Source organism: Leptonychotes weddellii, chromosome 4 (assembly GCF_054177405.1).
Source record: "Leptonychotes weddellii isolate Sample4059 chromosome 4, ASM5417740v2, whole genome shotgun sequence".
In the NCBI taxonomy this organism is placed as follows: Eukaryota; Metazoa; Chordata; class Mammalia; order Carnivora; family Phocidae; genus Leptonychotes; species Leptonychotes weddellii.
The window spans coordinates 10,226,217-10,244,853 of record NC_138372.1 but is presented as its reverse complement, the minus strand read 5'-3'; the positions used below and the strand labels follow the sequence as shown (position 1 = coordinate 10,244,853).

At 47.7% G+C, this 18,637-nt stretch overlaps 1 protein-coding gene across 1 annotated transcript in view; it reads right to left on the bottom strand.

Moving 5' to 3' along the window:
* Positions 1-18,637, bottom strand: part of FHAD1 (forkhead associated phosphopeptide binding domain 1) — a 115,692-nt gene that overhangs the window by 37,336 nt on the left and 59,719 nt on the right. Inside the window, exons 10-14 of the mRNA XM_081816826.1 lie at positions 18,373-18,477; positions 14,338-14,445; positions 11,595-11,678; positions 10,692-10,844; positions 9,583-9,778 (exon numbers count right to left, since the gene is read on the bottom strand). Of these exons, the coding sequence (XP_081672952.1) occupies positions 9,583-9,778; positions 10,692-10,844; positions 11,595-11,678; positions 14,338-14,445; positions 18,373-18,477 (646 nt within the window). The remainder of the gene's footprint in view (positions 1-9,582; positions 9,779-10,691; positions 10,845-11,594; positions 11,679-14,337; positions 14,446-18,372; positions 18,478-18,637) is intronic.

Below are 18,637 nucleotides of genomic sequence, written 5' to 3'. Positions count from 1 at the left end.
GCAGGGGATGCTATGAAGCTATTTCTCAAGGTTCAGTCTGAGGCACGGGGTCTAACTGTCTGATGGGAAATAGGCAGTGGGACATGAGTTGCCATCCAATGTGTGTTTTTAAAATGGTTGGTCAGCCTTAAATGGGCTCAAATCCAGTTTCTTTTTGAAGGTGGGAAATGAAACCCATCAACAGAGCACCTGTTGCCTAAATGTCCCCTGTGTGCAAAGCCATGAGCTGAGTGTTGGGGGGGGGGCAGGGGATGCTATGAAGCTATTTCTCAAGGTTCAGTCTGAGGCACGGGGTCTAACTGTCTGATGGGAGATAGGCAGTGGCTCCACGTAACATGTAAGTGACTGCTGATGGAGTGCGGGAGTGTGAGAGTCTCGGAGGAGGAGAGGTCATTAGCCTGGAGGGATCATAGGAGGCTACTTGGCCAAGGAGCTACTGGGCATGGGCACTACTGGGTAGGCAGAATTCAGAGTTGGAGGGGAGGGCATTTCTGAATGGAAGATGTACACCCCAGGCTACATGGTGGCCGCCAAAGATACCCACGTCCTAGTCTCTGGAGCCTGTGAATGTTACCTTACGGAGCAGAGGGAACTTTGCAGATGTCATCAGGTTAAGGACCTTGAGATGTGGGGGGTTAGCCTGGATTATTGGGTGGACCCAGTATCATCCCATGGGAGGATCTGATTCCAGACAAACAGAGGACAGGTGATGTGAGAGAAACAGAGCCTGGAAGATGCTGCGCTGCTGGCTCTGAGGATGGAGGAAGGGACCACAAGCCAAGGAATGCGAGGAATAAAGCTCTAGAGACTAGAAAGGCAAAGAAATGGATCCTTGCCTGGAGCCTTCAGAAGGACCCAGCCTCACTGCACACCCTCACTGATTCCAGGCTTTTGGCTTCCAGGACCGTACGTGAATAAGACACTGCATTTGTGGCACTTGTGAGAGCAGGCACAGGAAACTAACACGGGGCAGCGGGGGGAGGCAGGTGGGGAGCTAGGGAAAGGCAGCGCGTATCTCGTGAGGATGCTGTGCTTAACTGGGCCGCACGGATGGTGCGAGGCAGGGCACGGAAGGTTCGTCAAGTTGTGGCGGGGTTACAACAGTAACCTACAAAGTGCAGACTCGATTTAAACATCTCTGAAGTGTGCCGAGCATGTGCTGTGTGCCCGGCTCTCTGCCAGGCGGTCAGTGCATCACCCCACTGTACCACCTGATCATCCCCCTGTGTGACAGGTGAGGCAGCTGGGCTCTGGGACCTGTGACAGCCGAGCGCCACAAGGCTGGCAAATGGCCCAACCGGGCCTTGGGCTCAAGTCAGCGTGACGCCGGTGTTTGAGTCACTGTGACTTCAGTAGCTGATGGAGCAATGAACTGCCCTGATGAAGAGTGTTTTGTTGTTTTGCTTTTTAAAACAATTTTTCAGAAAAATAGCTGGGATGAATTAGAGGCGAAGGGACTAGCAGGGTATCCTAATTGAAGCTCTACTGATAGGTGGGGCTAGGCAATTCTTTGTTTGGGGGGGCGTCCTGTACACTGTAGGATGCCAGGAGCACCTTCCGCCCCAGCTGTGACAACTAAAATGTCTCCAGACATTGCTGGGTGTCTCCCAGTGGCCAGATCCCTTCCTGCGAGTTAGAGGCTGAGAGCCCACGGACGTCCAGTCTTCAGTGCTGAAGTTCTAAAAGAGGGTGGGAGAAATGGGGATAAAAAGGAGAGAGAGAAAGCTCTTTCTAGGGGTTGGATGGTGGCCCCACTGTCAGACAGAAGAGACAGGTTGGGTGGTGTGGGGGCTGGGGAGAAGGGAGGAGCCGCCAAGCTCGTTTCAGACAGGTGGAATTTGAGGTACTGGAAGGGCTGTCAGGAGGATGGTCGGCAGAGAGCAGGAATAGCCCGGCCCACCCACGGTCTTTGTGAGATTAGGAAGGTGCAGCCTTCTTCCTGGTGGACGTGGCCCCGGCCAGGGGTCCCACCTGCTGCCATTCCTGGCAGCATGGATGTGGAGGTGTCCCCTTGGCCACTGCTGCCATGGGAGGGGTTGTTGAAGCACCTGGATGGAGACTTTCTTATTGAGAAGGGAGACAAGAGAGAGGGGAGGACCACCGACTGCACTGGAGGAGACACTTGGGTAGGGGCAGGAATAGGTGAAAGGGGCTGCTGAAAACAAACGGAGAAGGTCAAGAGATGGGCAGGGTATGCCAGTCCCAGGAAAGCCAAGGGGTGAGAGTGTTTCCAGGAAGAGATCTAAGAGCTTTGGGTGCACCAGCGAGAATACAGGCTGGAGAAAGATGGCGGGCCTGTCAGTGCAGGAGGACTCCGTGTCAGTTACATGCAGGGGAGGCAAAGACAGAGCAGGACATTTGCAATGAAGACAGAGGACGTAACACACTTCCTCAAGATCATAGGTGGGACAGGAGAGTCAGTAGTAGAAAAAGAGCTAGAGATGCAGCAGGTTCCAGGGAAGGATTGCCCTCTTGAGAGGTGTGCTTGATGGCAAGAGGAGGAATAAGGGGGAGAGAAAGGCTGTAGGTGCCAGAGAAGGAAGTCATAATTCCGGACCTTGTGCACAGGCTCCCTGGGAAGGGACAGCGAAGGGGAGACACGGGGAGGGGAGGGAAGGAAGGGCTGCATCTGGAGAGAGCAGTGAGAATACAGTGGGAATTTGGAGGGAAGGGAGAAAAGACAGTCGAGAGAGAGAGAGGAAGAGAGCTGAATATGTTCATGCCTGGAGCCTTGATCCCTGGCAGTGCAACTTTCAGAGAATTTCCAGCATGCAAGAGTAGAGCAGTAATATTATAATAATAGCTATCGAGTATTAAGAACCTGCTGTGTGCCAGGCACCATGCCAGGAGTTTTACACGTGATACTTTCTCATCGTTATAAACAACCCAGCAAGGAAATGTGTTTGCATTTGTAGGTGAGGCAACAGAAACTCAGCAAGGTTGAGGTACAGAGCTGGTTAAGTGGTAGGATCAGAATCCAGATCTCAGTCTGTCATTCTCTTTCAAGTGACTGGGTGGCAAATATGAAGGGTGCATCAGGAGAGGTGCTCTGTGAGGATATCAAGATGGCAGGCATCGGGGGAGGTGGCCTGGATGATGTTGGCATGAACTTTAGGAGCACATGAATTTGGGGTGGCTAACTTGGGATTCAATCTGCGACCCAGGAACCCAAGGGGAAGGAGCAAAGCATGAGTAGGATTCAGAGAGGATTAGGGAGAGGAAGGACTCAAGAATGTTGAAGGGGAAGAGGGAGAGTGCGATCACGTGTCTGGGTTCGATGATGAGCTGTAATCATAATAGGATTTCTCTCTTCTTGAGAAGCAATTCTTCATTATATTTCTGGTTACAAAAGTTATGTGTCTCTTATACAAATCCAAACATTATAGACATCCATGACGTGGAAAGTGTTCACTGCTCTAGCTTCCCGGGTCGGCACACAGTAGGTCTGCAACAAATAGTTGATGAACGACCAAGTGAAAGCAAAGGTCCTGTGTAATCCCACCATGCTGGATAATGCTCCCAACACTTGCATGTCTTTTTCTTCAGATTTTTCTTTTGGTTGGATACTGATACTTAGAAATGGGAGCACACTATGCATATTGTATTACAACCTCCTTTTCTCATTTAAAAATGCTGTGTATTTTGGATATCTGAGAACGAGTGATTTTTCTATGCATGCTGGGAAGTCTTTTATTTGTAACAAAGTCTTGCAGAAATAGAGACAAACAACTGACCTTGCAAGAAAAAAATGCAGTCCGTCCTTTCCTTTATCAAAAGAAGCCGAGAAACCAGGCAGGAGGAGTGGGGACTAACTTTCAAGGTCCCTCTTTAGATATTTTACATCTTCCCAGCTGGACCACACAGCAAATCCTTCACCAGTCAGGTCTTTAGTGGCAACACCAACCTTCTGGGTCCCCTAGGATGCTAGCCAACAATACTTCAAATAGTTCCCCTTTACATTACTCGACCTGCATTCCCCTGGGGGATTTATTTTAGGATTTACAAACCTAGCTGTTAGGTGTGCTTTACCTCTTAGGACAGTATTGGAAAAGGCAGGTGGTATGGTAGTTAAGAGTAGGGGCTTGGCGATCAGAGGGATCTGAACTGAATCCCAGATCTACCACTTGGCTGTTGGGACACTCGGCCCATTGTCATGACTCTAGGAAGGAGACCTGGGAAGGGCTCTTTTGGGTGCAACCCAACTGAGTGCTCATGGCTAAGAAAATCCCGTTTGCTGCCAAGTGGAGATGGGAGGTTGCAGGTCAAGTTACCTCAGTGTGAATAAATCAAGCTGTACGGCCTATACATATACCTATCTGACCCAACAAATATTTCAGGTTGGCGATCATGGCAGCTTCTGTTTATTAAGCCTACTGTGGCCCAGGCTCCATGATTGGTGCATGCATCTCAGTGTTTAATCCTTACAACATCCCTATGGGATCTTAGCCCCATTTTATGAACAGGAAAACAGGGGCGCACAGAAGTCAAGCAACCTGCTCACACAACTAATAAGTGCACAGTTGAGATTCAAACTTTGGCAGTTGGTCTCCATGCTCAGAACAATTCTGCTGGGGAATGCAAATGAGCCTTCAGAGAGGCTCATCAGAGAGGCAGCTCACCTTGGGGAGTGAGCACTCTTAGCTCTTTCTTTGCCCAAGTTGATGACAGAATCTGTCCTCTAGGAATTGGGCATGTACCTGGTACCTCTCTGGATCTTCAGAGAGAGTGTGGGGTCACAGGAAAAAAAACACAGGTATTAGGATCACAACGACTTGTTTGACTCCTGACCTTACCAGGTACCAGCTGTGTGACCTTGAGCAAGTTTCTTAATGCACTGAGACTCAGTTTCCTTACCTGAAAAATAAAGACAATAATAGTACCTCGCTTATTGGGATATGGAAGGATAAAAGTATACAACGCCTACAAAACGTCTAACACAGTGATAAGCTCCCAGGAGGAGCTTAAATAAGCCATGGTTTCCACCCTTCTCTCGGGAGCTGGGGACACAGAGGCCTTTAGGAGTGTTTGTGGATGGCGGTGAATGACTGGGGACCCCCTGCTGGCCTCAGTTATGTGAAGTACCTTGAATCTCCTTATCATGCTGGAATACTCACAAAAAGTGGTTTTCGAGACATTTTCTTCATTTCTAAAATGAGGATAACAGTACCTGCCTCACAGAGTTGTTGTGAGGATGAACTGAGATAATGTATGGAAATGCTTGGAATAGCATCGAGAATAGAAGTGCTCAGTAGTGAATGATGACCACCACCATCATCATCATCACCATCATCCTCCTCCTCAACATTACCACCATCGCCATTTGATCACTACCATGATTGTCATACTTATCACCATTATCCTCTATTACCACCATCATCATCCTTAGCACCACCATCCTCCCCACCATCACTGTCGCCATCACCATCACCATCCTCCTCACCATCATCATCATCATCCTTCCAACCATCATCGTCATCCTCCCCACCATCATCATTATCCCCACTATCATCATCATCATCACGACCATCATCATCTTCATCACCACCATCCTTACCATTATCATCATCATCATCCTCACCACTGTCATCATCTTCACCACCATCATCATCATCCTCACCATTTTCTCCATCCTATCACTACCATGGCGGCTGCCATCTGTGTGTAGATGGTTCTGTGTTAGGAATGAGGTATACAGTAGTACTTACCACAGAGAATACAGGGACTTCTCTAGCTCATCCCTTTCTTTTAGTCTTTTGGGACCTTGCCATAATACTGCTTTTACTGGAAGAGAAAAATACCTTTACCATCAACTTCTCCTGCTGAATGAATGAGGGATGGGCCCTACTCACTGACCTTTCTGTTATTACCCTCCATGCTTCCTCTTTGACTTCTCTGAACCAAGTAGTTGTAATTACAGAATATAGTCTGTGTTTCCCCCACAGGTGTTCCACAGAGCATTATTCCAAAAGATATTAGATGCAGGTGAGGACAGCAAAAAAGGAGAAATGTGTTTTGGGAACACTGCATTCTTTATCCCATTTTTCTAGATCCATAGTGCATATTAGTATAGGAGGGACTCTGCGCCTGAGATGGCAGGTCTGAGAAATGTTGCCTGAAATGACTCTTTGTCAGTCTTTCTGGAATTGCTGGCCTGAAACTTAACTCTATAATCCACATTTCTTTATGAAAACATGTATGACTAGATTTATGGACATAAGCTACAATGACTAAAATGGTCTTGGACATGGGGAGGGGATGGTACACACATGGCTTGGCCCCACTATTGCTAGGATAGAGATGACGGTCTTTGTTTTAGTTCTAATCTTGAAGAACAACTAGCACTGTGATCCATGTGTTACCTGATTTCATGTTTGCTCAAGACTGCCAACATTACCACAGTAACACTGGGATTGGGGAGCCACTGGGTGGTCCGGAGAAGACCAGCTCTCCTCTTTGTGCTGTATATGATGGGCAGGCAGTTATAGAAGTTAAACTTGCTTTTGTTTTTGCTTTTGCCTTCTTTTTAAAATAACTTTACACCACCTTCAGGACTACTTTGGAGAAATCATGGCTAGGGATGTTGAATAATCAGAGTTGAAAATCACTCTATTCTCATTTATTGCTATAAGAATGTCAAAGTCATTCTATGAAGGGTGACTTGGCAAGGTGTAGCAACAATCTTCAAAATGTCAGAGTTCCTCAAGGTGTAGCCCTGGGCTCTCTCCCTCATATACTTTCTTCCTAAGTGAGAGCATTCACACCTATGGCTTTAATCATCCATCCATCCATCCATCCATCCATCCATCCATCCATCCACCCAACCTTCAATCCCCCCATCCATCTATCCACCCACCATCCACCCACCATCTACCCACCCATCCCCCCATCTATCCATACATCCCCCCATCTATCCATCCATCCATCCACCCACCATCCACCCATCCACTCATCCGTCCATCCATCCACCCACCCACCATCCATCCACCCATCCATCCACCCATCCATCCCTCCCATAGTTATTTATTAAGCACCCACTATGTGGCACATGCTTTTCTGGGTTCTGAAGATACACCACACTAATGTTTATTTCCAGACTAGACATACAGGGTGACAGCTGCATCCTTGGCACCTCATCTTGAATATCTCACAGGCACTTCCTTCAAGCCTGGTCTTCATGCAGTGTTCCTTATTCTGGATTTTAGTGAAGGAAGCATTGTCCTTTTACACAAGCCAGAAACCTGGAGGTCTATAGACCCCTTTCTCTCTGTCACTTCCCTTCTAACTACATCCAATTCCACTACTGAGGCCTGTTGATTTACCTCTTAAATGCCTGAGAAACTTCTCTCTTTCTCTGTCCCACCCCTGCCCTGGAGCTACCATCATCTCTTGTGACAGCCTCCTAACTGGTTCTCTGGCGCTTTGTGGTGGCCATTTTCCAGGACATTTTCCACTCACAGCCAAGAGGATTATCTCCAAAAGCAAACCTGTTCCATCAGTTCCCTACTTAAAATCTTTCATTGGCTCACTGCCCTTAGGTTAAAGCAGAGTTTCTTAGGAGGGCCCTGCAAGCCCACACGGCACAGCCCCTGCTGACCTTCCCTGCCAGCCCTGTCCCACCTCTGATCCCCATTTCTTTCAGTCCCTTGTGTTCTTCATGCTCCCCTCCCACCACCATGCAACTCTTTTTGCCCAGAATTCTCTCCCCTCCCCTCTTTGACAAATAACTCCTATGCATCATAACTCCTATGCATCCTGCAGATGCCCTGCCCTCCCTGACCAGGTCAGAGTTCTGCATGTCTTCTTTGTAGCACTTGTCACCTTTAAAGTTTTATGTGTGAGTGATTTTTCAATTTGTGCCCACCCTCCCCTCCCCAGACCACAAGGTCTTTGAGGGCAGGAATAGTGCCTGTTTTCCCCTCAATATTTTAATATGGCAAATTTCAAATGTACATAAAACTAGAGGAATTTTCCAGCTAACACCCATACACTCTCGACCAGGATTCCACCTGTTTCTGGCCCCACTACATCTCTGCCCCACACAGTGCTGATGTCTAGTAGACATGCAATAAGTCTTTGCTGAATGGAAGTGGTTCGATGTCCTTCCACCTCTAAGATGACAAATGTAAGGTGAATAGGTATATGTTCAATAGCGTTCACTTCAGCATTATCTGTAAGTATGGAAAACTGGAAATAACTTAAATGTCCACGATAAAAAAAAATTAAAAAAATGTATAGGCAATGCCTACTCTGTACCAGATACAACTCTAAGTGCTTTGCATATACCAATACATTTTAATCCTCACAACAACCTTAAGGGGTACATACTCCTTATTATCCTCATTTTACACATAAGGAAACTGAGGCAAGAGAGAGTAAGAATCATACAGCTATTTCCATGGGAAAATGCTGTGAAAGTTACACCTGAACTATAACAGTAGTGACAACATCAAATGCTGGCAAAGGATGTGGAGCAACAGGAACTCCCGTGCATTGCTGGTGGGAATGCAAACTGGTGCAGGCCCTTTGGAAGATAGTTTGGTGGTTTCTTTAGAAACTAAGCCTACTCTTACTACATGCTCTAGCAATCATACTCTCTGGTATTTATTCAAAGGAGTTGAAAACTTATACCCACACAAAAACCTGCATGCAGGTGGTGATGGTAGCTTTACCCCTAATTGCCAAAACTTGGAAGCAACCAGGATGTCCTTCACTAGGTGGATGGATAAATAAACCAGCCAGACAATTATTCAGTGGTCCATCCAGACAATTATTCAGTGCTAAAAAGAACTGAGCTATCAAGTCATGAAAAGACGTGGAGGGAACATAAATGCATATTACGAAGCGAGAGCAGCCAATCTGAAAGATTGTATGATTCCAACAGCATAACATTCGGGAAAAGGCAGAACGATGGAGGCAGTAAAAAGATCAGTAGTTGCCAAGAGCTGGAGGTTGGGGGAGGGATGAGTAGATAGAGAGCAGAGGATTTTTAGGGCAATGAGACTCCTGTGTGATATGATAATGGTAGATACATGCCATGATACCTTTGTTCAAACCCATGGAATGTGCAATGCCGAGAGTGAGCCCAATTGGGAAGCACGGTCTCTGGGTGTAATGATGTGTCAATGTAGGTTCACCAACTGTAACAAATGTACCACTGTGGTGGGGGATGCTGATAACGGGTGGGGACTGGGCATGTGGGGGGGGGCAGGGGGTACACGGGAAGTCTCTGTACTTTCCTCTCTGTTTTGCTGTGAACTTAAAACTGCTCTAAAAAAAGTCTATTAAAAATTATATATGTATATATATATTGCTGGTTGCTTCTGAGAGATAGGATTTAGCATAATTTTGATTTAATCTTCCTTTTGCTTGTGTCACGTCTCATTTTTCTTCAGTAATCAGGTCTCACTTTTTTTTTTTTTTTACCCCCAAGGAAAAATCACTTCTCAAAGAAAGTCTGCAGAAGGGAATACTTGGCCATATACCTAAGAAGTCTTCCTCAACAGATGTCCCACCATGATAAGATTCAACGCGACATTTTAGAGTCATGGGACTATGTGAGAGAAAAAAAAAAGTGCCATTAACCTGTGTCCGAGCTGGATAACTGGATCCCGACGTCCCGGAGGAGATGCTCCGTTTCCTCCAGCCAGGATAGCGACAGGCGCAGGATGTCCAGCACCACCTTCTGGAGCCCTGAAACAGGTGGGCTCACCTGAAGGGTCTGAAGCATGTCCACCTCCTTCTTCAGGTCCTCGCTACAGCAGGACATCTTCATGCAAGCCTGGAAAGACACGAGGTCATGAGGCGCCCAGACCCTGTGGCCAGAGATGGCACCTGAGCAGTGCCCTCGCCTTTGCTCTGAGGCAGATGATGCCCACATGCTGGATGCACTGGGATGGCTCCGTTGTATTTACCTTCCTTTGGGGGCAGCTTTTTTTTTTTTTTTTTGCACTCTAATTTGGACTTTGGATGGTCAAAGAGACCCCACTTTTAGGTATCTGCAGTTCCAAAGCCAAATTGCCAAGGATACCTGGCGGCAATGGGAACCAAGTTTGGCGACTCCTGTTCATCAAAATTCCTGTTGAGATCAATGCATCAGCTGGTCAGAAAGTGGGGTTTCCTGATTTCAGAGTGCTGACAAGCCAGCATTTGCATGGGCTCCCCAAATAGTAGCTGCTTATTTCCAGAGAAAGCAGAAGCAGCTGCCCGCTCTGGAAGGCTCCATTTCGGTGTGGGAGCCGTGGGGGTTCAGGCAGACTTCTGGACCCATCTCCTCCAGAGTCAAAAGCAAAAGAGGCACAAAAAAAGACCCCCCAAACAATAGCCTTTCCACTGCTAGGCCAAAAAAAAATAATAATGCAAATAAAGAGCCGGGATGTTTCTTTGGTTTCTCTGGAAATAACAGGGGACTTATTTAGTTATTTACTTATTTTTTGCTGGGGCCTGGGGTCTCCCCAAATCAATACCAGAAGTGTGTCAGGCCTCTTTTCCTTGGCCACACCAAATTCACCTGGAGGCATTTTTTTGAGGCTCTTTGTTTTCTGCTCCCAAACAGATTTCTCCGACAAGAGAAAAGGACAAAAGAGAGCAGAGCATTTCTGCCCGACCTGCTCCATGAACCCTGGGCAATTTCCCAAACCAGCAGCACAAGAAAGAGACGAAGGGGGCGTTTGTAAAAAGCCGAGAGAGGCCACCTGGCAGCTTTCTAAAGATGCCTTCAGCTTCTCGACATTCTCCGTGATTGCCTCCTGTTTGGAATTGCTGAGCTGAGTCTCCTTCTGCAGCGTCCATTTTTTCTGCTGAAAGTTGATGTTGTCCTCGGTGACCTGGGTAATCTTCTCTATTAGCTGGTGAGAAAAAGGAGAGAGAGATTTACAGAAAAGTGTGGCTCTGGGAGGGGAGCTGGGAGCATAATTCAAGCTCCCGGGTCCACAGCTGAGCAGGGAGGCCCTGACGTGTCTTGGTGATGGCTCTGGAGAAGGACATCGGCTCTTGTCCCCAGGACATGTCTCCCAGGATCTGAGATGGCTTTTAAGAGCCAAAGGTCTGTAATGTTGTCATGAGTTTGTTCTAGATTCTTCTGCATAGTAGCAGTGATTTGTAACATGGAGCCTGATGCTGTGGACTCATGCATAGCAGGTCAGTGTCCACAGCCGACGAGAGCAGCCCATGGTGTGTCTTCTCACATTTGCATGGACACAGAGGGTTGGAAAAGAAAATCGGAAGAATGACCAGGCAATCGTTATGGCCAGAAGTCCACCCCCATTACCATCTCTTCCCTTGAAGGAAGAAGTGAGAATGCATCATCTACAGAGAGGCAGCCCCCCCTTTTTTTAAGGTGCTAACGAAGGGTAAATGTGTGTGTCTGGAGACCAGAAATAGGCCTGAGTGGTTTAATTTGATTTTCACAGAAACATTTCAAGGGAGTTTAACTGGCTTTTACTTTAAAAGCCAGGAAATCCCATAAAATCAAAACAAATCTTTATGGTGTAGCAACAGTGTGAAAAATATGTACCACCAACAAAACACAGAAGCATATGCTCCCAGTGTCTGGAGTCCCAGGTCCCCGGAGGAGGAAGTGACAACGCAAGACAAACCTGTTGATCGGTGATGGGCTTGTCCAGGAACGGCTTCGCCCGTCCGTAGGTGGCCTTGATGACTTGACTTCTGAAATGCTCCAGCTACAGCACAAAGGGAAGGCGACAGAGTCAGCGGGGCCGACAGGGGGCCCCGCAAGCCTGGGTGCAGCACTTGAGGCGCGGGGCGGGGGCCCAGGAGTGAGGAGGCTCCGCGCACTGCTAATGGTCATTGTGGGTCATGAAAATCTTCACCTCTTGCTGGAAGGGGCAGTGCCAACAGAAGAGAACAGAACAGCGGGTTTTAATTACTTTTTCGGTCTGTCTGCCCAACCCAACCGACCCACGTGGTCAGCGCACACACGTCTGGTGACCTCGGAAGAGCCACTTGCTGCCAATTATCCAGTGGGATGTCTGGGGCCGGGAGCGCTCTGCGATAATTGTTAAGTTGGCACCAGACTGTGAAATAAATATTGAGGCTGTCAGCCGAAGTAAATGGTGTCATCAGCCCGGGTGCCCGGCGAGAAGGACAACGTGCTCCCTTCTGCCATCCTGGGCCTCCGACCATACGTGTCCTGAACACGGTGTCTATTGTCTTTGTCTCTCCAGAGCCTGGTACGGTGCCCGGCAGTGTGGGCGCTCAATACATATTCATCGGATGCTTGTATGCAGAGACATCTGTCACAAACCCGGGGCCTCTACTCCGGTTCAACTGGCTTTTATCGAGTGTCTCCTGGGCGCTGGTGTTTTCAGATTATGGCCGATGAAACGGCACAGTTAAATTAAATCAGGGCACACAGAAGTTCAAGTTCAAGGTGTCCAGTTCCAGGAGAAGTGAGAAGCAAAGAAGCCCCACTTTCTCTGAGAATTTACCAACACGGCCTGAGTTTTTGGTTCGCTGGCAAAATGTGGTCATTGACTCTAAAAGAGAGCCCTGAAAATTAAAAAAATAAACAAAAGAAGAAAGAAAAAAGAAAACAAACACACACTCACAAACACACAAACAAAACAAAAATAATAAATAAATAAATAAATAAATAAATAAATAAATAAATAAAACAGAGCCCTGAAGGGACCATAAATGCCACTGAATCAACTTAAAAATCAAAAGGTCCTAATATGCAGGATTTACTATATACCGTGGAGTTCTGGGAACCCAACAGTGGAATGATGAATCTCCTAAGGATGCCGCTGCAATCAGCCAGCCCAAAGCTGACTGGGGGGGTGCCTCGAGGCATTCCAGGCCATCCTCAGGATCCACAGCCAAGGGGAGGGTCCTAACTAGCCCAGGAAGAGGAAGAGGTTATGTAGAGAGGCCCCAGTGAATGATGGCTCCCCATGACCACCAGAGGCACCCTAGAGCACTGCTCAGGGACAGGTCCTCCTGGTTCTAGGGCTCAGTCCTGGAGCCACTTGCCTGGGGACGGGCAGAATCTCAGACAGGGAGCAGGGCCATGGAAATACGGGGGGTGGGATGGGAAGGTGGCAGAGACAGGGCTCATCCTCTGTCTCTTGGGTCTAGACCTGGAGGAATCTCAGTGTCTCTGAGGGTCCTCCCAAAGACTTCTCCCCAGAGCCATAACCTGGACCATGGTACTTGGGCAAGTGACACAGATCATGCCTTCAAATCAGGTGTGTGTTGGGGGCTGCAGAGCACAGGAAGGGTGAGGGGCTAGTCCAGATGCAAAAGGGAGGCCCAGATTGGCAGGCTCTCTGCCCTTGCTCTGTGCTGGCCCCCTGCAGAGATGACACTGGGGGTGACATTCGTTGAAGGGGCTTTAAGATCTGCCCAATGGTCAGCGTCATTATTTAACTTGTGTGTGCCTCTCACAAAGCCAGGTCACGCTGCCCCGGGGAAGGCTCAGAAGGGCTTTGGGAGCTGGGCCTCGTGGGATAGAGGGCTCCTTTAAGGCTTGTGGTTCTTAACTTTTCTTGGTGGCTCACAGACCCTTCGGAGAATCCAATGGGCGACATGGTGGACCCTCCTTCCCAGAAAAACAAAAGCACAAACACATATATACACATAAAACGTTCTTGGGTCCCCTGGAGCTGTCCGTGGTTGCCAGGAGAGAGCCCCTTGGGGAGAAGTCCAAGGTGGGTTGCTCTTGGAGGGCCATATCCTGGAGGGTCAGTGCCCCCATTCTGGCTTCCCGTTTGCTCTCCTTTAGCCTTTGGTGAAGTCTTGTTTGCATGTTCTGGCCCTCACATCTGTGCCACACATAAGAGGAAGGGTCACTGGGCCACCTGGAGCCAGAGTATTAGAGAAATGGCATCCCCTGTCAGAGCCTGCTCACCACCCTGCCTAGGGACTTCCCCATCGAGCAAGTGCTCTGACATTCTGGGGTCTTACTTTATTTCCTTAAGGACACTGACTGTGAAATCTGCTGGCGAACAGAGGAAGTGAGATCATGCTAAGTGTCAAGACAAAAAATGTGAGGAAGAAAGTACTAAAAACACCATGGGATCAAGAGGCTCAAACTTCCCCAGAGGGAGCCGCCCAGCGGGTTAATTGGGGCAGGCATGGAGCCGGGATGGGCTGCCTGGGTCTCAGACAGGGAACTGCTTGTGTGGGCAGCTTCCCAGCAGGAGAAGCCTGTTCGAGGTGTTCACTGGGATGCAGAAGCCACACTCGGCTTCTCCTCCGGGATAAAAGGGAGAATTCAACCACGGCCAATGTCCTCCTCACTCATCCCCACCAGCGGCTTGGGTGCAGAAAACCCATGGGGAACGTGGGCCACTAAAGGGGGCTCTGGAGCTGGCCTACCTGACCTACTGCCCTTTCCAAATTGACTTTAATGAGGTTCTCTCTGTTCCCCATTTCTTGTAGCTGGAGCAATTTCCTTCTGGAATCCTCCTGAAGCTTCTCTTCAACCTGAAATGATGATGAAAGCATGTGCTCGCCACTAATGTGATCATAATGCACTCCGGAGAACTTCCTCTAGGAGGTCTAATGGCCATGGGGGAGTCCCAGGGGGGCGGGGGCGGTTGCAGCCCAGGTGGCAGGGGTCACAGGCCAGAGCAGGGTGGAGGCAGGCTCGCCAGAGCTGTCCCCCAGGGGAGAGGGCCGAGCTCTGCACCCCCCGGGGCTCAGGCTCCGATCCCCTCTAGGTCCCCAGCAAGCCGTGTGACCTCGGAACAGTGTCCTCATCCGTCAAATGGGGATGATGATCCTAGTACGCCTCATAGGGTTATTGCGGGGATTCAAAATGTTTAGAGTAGGGCCAGTACCTCCTGAGGGCTCTATGCATGCACCAGGTGGTGTAGTCTGTAGAGGTGGACAGCAACGTCCACCAGGCGGCGTCATTCTAATGCCGCTAGGAACTGGCCCATGGTTAGTACTTGGTAGATGTTATTATTAGGCTTATCATCGTAACGATTTGTCATTGCCACTTTTAGCACACTCACCGGTGGAAGCCGCTCTAGGGGCTTGCTAAGCAATGTCTTTTAAGAATCGCAGATTTCAAAAGAAGGCGTTTACAGCGGGGGAAACTTGCCCATTTATTCCCCCTTGCTTGGTCAGTAGTCAAGGCGAGGCGAGCTTGCAGGTGCTCGAGGCTGCCCTCTGCTGGCTGTTATGGGACCCTGCAGCTGAGCCGTTCTTTCCTGAACAATAACATTTTGGAAGCACCTGTTGAACCAGGGCTCTGGCACCATTGGGAAATGAAGCAAACTCCCCTAAATGAACGTGAGGATTTTGTGCTGAAACAACTTCACGAGCTGTTTCTTAGGGGGCTGATGGGGGGGGAGGGGAATCACAGAAGTAATAAAAGACCCAGAAGAGCCCTGTAGAGCTTTCTTCTGAGCAGTGTGGCATGGTGGCAGGGCCTCTAAGTAGCGACGGTACCTTGGCAAAGCCATCTAACCTCCCTGGGCCTTAGCTTCCTCCGCGTACATCCCCCTAAACATGTCTAAACATGCTCCGACTTCTATTTCAGCAGACTTTCTCATACGCCGGGAAAGCCAAGTCCAGCCCGGACTCTGCTCTTAGCTACGCTCCCCGTCGAATGAACAGTCCCTCATTCCCCGCCCCAACCCTGGGGGTCTTCCTGCACTGCCACCCCACTCTGTCCCTCACGCTCGGTGATCTCCAAGCCTGTGGCTCCAACCCCTCTCACATCCAGTCCACGCCTCCGTCCCTAGCCTGGCGAGCCCCGCCACCGGACACTGGGCACCTCTGGCCTGCGGTAAAGTGGCCTCCTCCTTCCCGTTTACTTCCTTCCAGCACATTCTCCACGGTGCTGTGCAAGTCACCAGGCTGTGGGGCAGCTCGGTCTGACAGAGCTTTCTGCAGCGATAGAAATGCTCCACGTCTGTGCTGAATAGTAGCCACATCTGGGTCTCAAGCACTTGAAATGTGGCTGGTGTGACTGAGGAACTCAATTTTGAATTTCACCTAATCTTGATTAATTTCAGTGTGAAGAGTCGCGCGTGGCTACTGGCTGTGTCCCAGTGACTGGAGCCAGACAAGCCTGGCTTCCAGTCTTGGCTTCGCCTCCTGCTGACAGTGTGGCCATCGGCTGGTTACCTTACTAGTGACTAATAGCCCTGATTCCCTCATCTGAAAAATGGAGAGGATAAATGTTTGAGAGAGATTAAATGTTTGGCATAATGCCTAGTACATGGGAAATTATAGCTATTATAGCTATTGTTTTCACCATTATTATTATTATTTGTACAGGATTTTATTTATTTGATTGAAAGAGAGAGAGAGAGCACAAGCAGGGGGTCAGGGCAGAGGGAGAGGGAGGAGCAGACTCCCCGCTGAGCAGGGAGCCCGACGCAGGGCTCGATCCCAGGACCCTGGGATCATGACCTGAGCCGAAGGCAGATGTTTAACCGACAGAGCCACCCAGGCGCCCTTCACCATTATTACTGATCACAATGTAATCATATCAGTTCCCTGTTCAAAAGCCTTCAGCAGCTCTCCACTGCCTGTGTGGTAGGTCACCCGAGTGCCACATGAATGCAAAAACACCCAGCCAAGGATTCAAGAAGCCCATGTGAATGCCAAACAAGGTAAATAAAAATGAATCCACATCTAAATAAATCATAATAAAGCTGCTAAAAATGAAGAGAAAAGAAAATCTTAAAAGCGGCCAGGGAAAACAGATTACACAAAGGCACAAGAGTTAGGCTTCTAAATGACTTCTAAGTGGAAACAACAGGACCCGAGAGACAAGGGAATGATGGTCCTGATGCTACGGGTAACTCGCCGGAAGAATGTCATCGCCAATGCAGAATTCGATACTCAGTCAAAATGTGTTTTAAGAATGAAGGTTAAATATTCATTTCCAAAGATGCATGTGCAAAAATCTGAGAGAATTTGTCATCAGCACAGCCATGCTGAAGGAAAACACAAAGTAAATAAAATAAGATAAAAAATAAAATAAAATAAAAGGAATAGTCTAGAAAATGACAACAGTGGCATACAAATCTGGAGGGGGATGAGCGAAGTTAGTGTTCTACAGTCATTGTCTTACCAAGGAGAAGTGAATAATTATCAACTAATGTTGGATCTTGGTAAGTCAAGAATGCAGATTATAGCCATGAGGCTGACCATTAAAAGAATAAAGAGTGAGAAATTCAATTACTATTGGATTTTGGTAAGTCAAGGCTGAATGCTATTGTCTTGCTATTACTAAAAGAGTAGTAAAAGAGGAAAGAATTTCCAAGCTAATAGAAAAATGGAATGACAGAAAACCACTAACTCCAAAGAGGGCAAGAAAGGAAGAAAAGGGAGCATCACACAGATTGTGCAGCTCGTGCTGAGCAGGAAGGTAGATTTAAACCCCAATAAACCAGCGACCACTTTATATATAAATGGACTAAAAAACAAAGATTGTCAAAGTGGATTTTATAAAGATGATGTGCTATTTAGAAGAGATGTGTCTAAAACATAAAACAAAGATTGACAGAAAAAGTAGGAACAAGATATGCTATGAAAATTCTAACCAAAATAAAAACCAGTGTGGCCACCAGTTTTATATATATGAAGATTTTATTTATTTATTTATTTATTTATTTATTTATTTATTTAAGAGAGAGAGAGAGAGAGAGAAGCAGAGGGAGATGGAGAGGGACAAGCAGACTCTGCACTGAGTGCAGAGCCTGATGTAGGGCTTGATCCCAGGACCCTGAGATCATGACTGAGCCAAAACCAAGAGTTGGACACCGACTGAGCCACCCAGGTGCCCCACTGCCAGAGTTATATTAATGACAAAGTAGACTTTAAGGGGAAAACACTACTAGAGATGAAGAGGGATGTTTTATGATGATTAAAGGGTTTTTTTTTTTTTTCCTAATGAGAAGTGTTAAAATTCTAAATTTATAGGCACCTAGTAACACAGCCTCAAAATATACAAAGCAAAAGTTGGCAATACTAAAAGTAACAATACACAAATGCACAATCATGAAATTTTAAAAAATATACCTCTTCAATGACTGATAGAACACATAGCCAAAAACATCAATAAGGGCATTTAAGTTTGAACAACGTCATTGGCAAACTTGATTTAATGGATCAATTCTCTTCTGGATAAATTTTACCAATTACGAGTTGAAGTCAGTCTAGACTAGCAGTTACACACAAGAGCATTGGAGTCAGATAGACCTGGGTTCAGCTTCTGAATAGTACAGCTACTTTATCTGCGTGAACTTTACCTCTGTGAGGTTCGGTTTCTCAACCGTCAAGTGCGGTTAATACCGGTATTGACCACACGGAGTTGTGAGATTCATGGAGATGTTGCGTGCAGAGAGCCTGGCCCAGAGCGGTCACTGGGCCACACTGTCCTTGTCTTACCTTGCTCTTTTCTCGCAGCGTTTTAGAGATCATGTTCTGTTCAGTACAACTCTTCTTCAGGTCCTCCCTGAGCTTCTTCATTTCTTTCTCCATGTCTTGGATTTGCTGAAAGAGTTTCAACAACAGGAAGTCAACTTCCCTCACGGGAAGTGGGAGTTGCCCTCTAGGCTGAAAATTCTGAATCTCTGTAGCTCATTTCATTGGGTTCATTAAGGCAGAAACCTAGTCTGGTAGTAGCTTAATTGCTTCCCTTGGGGGAAAATTC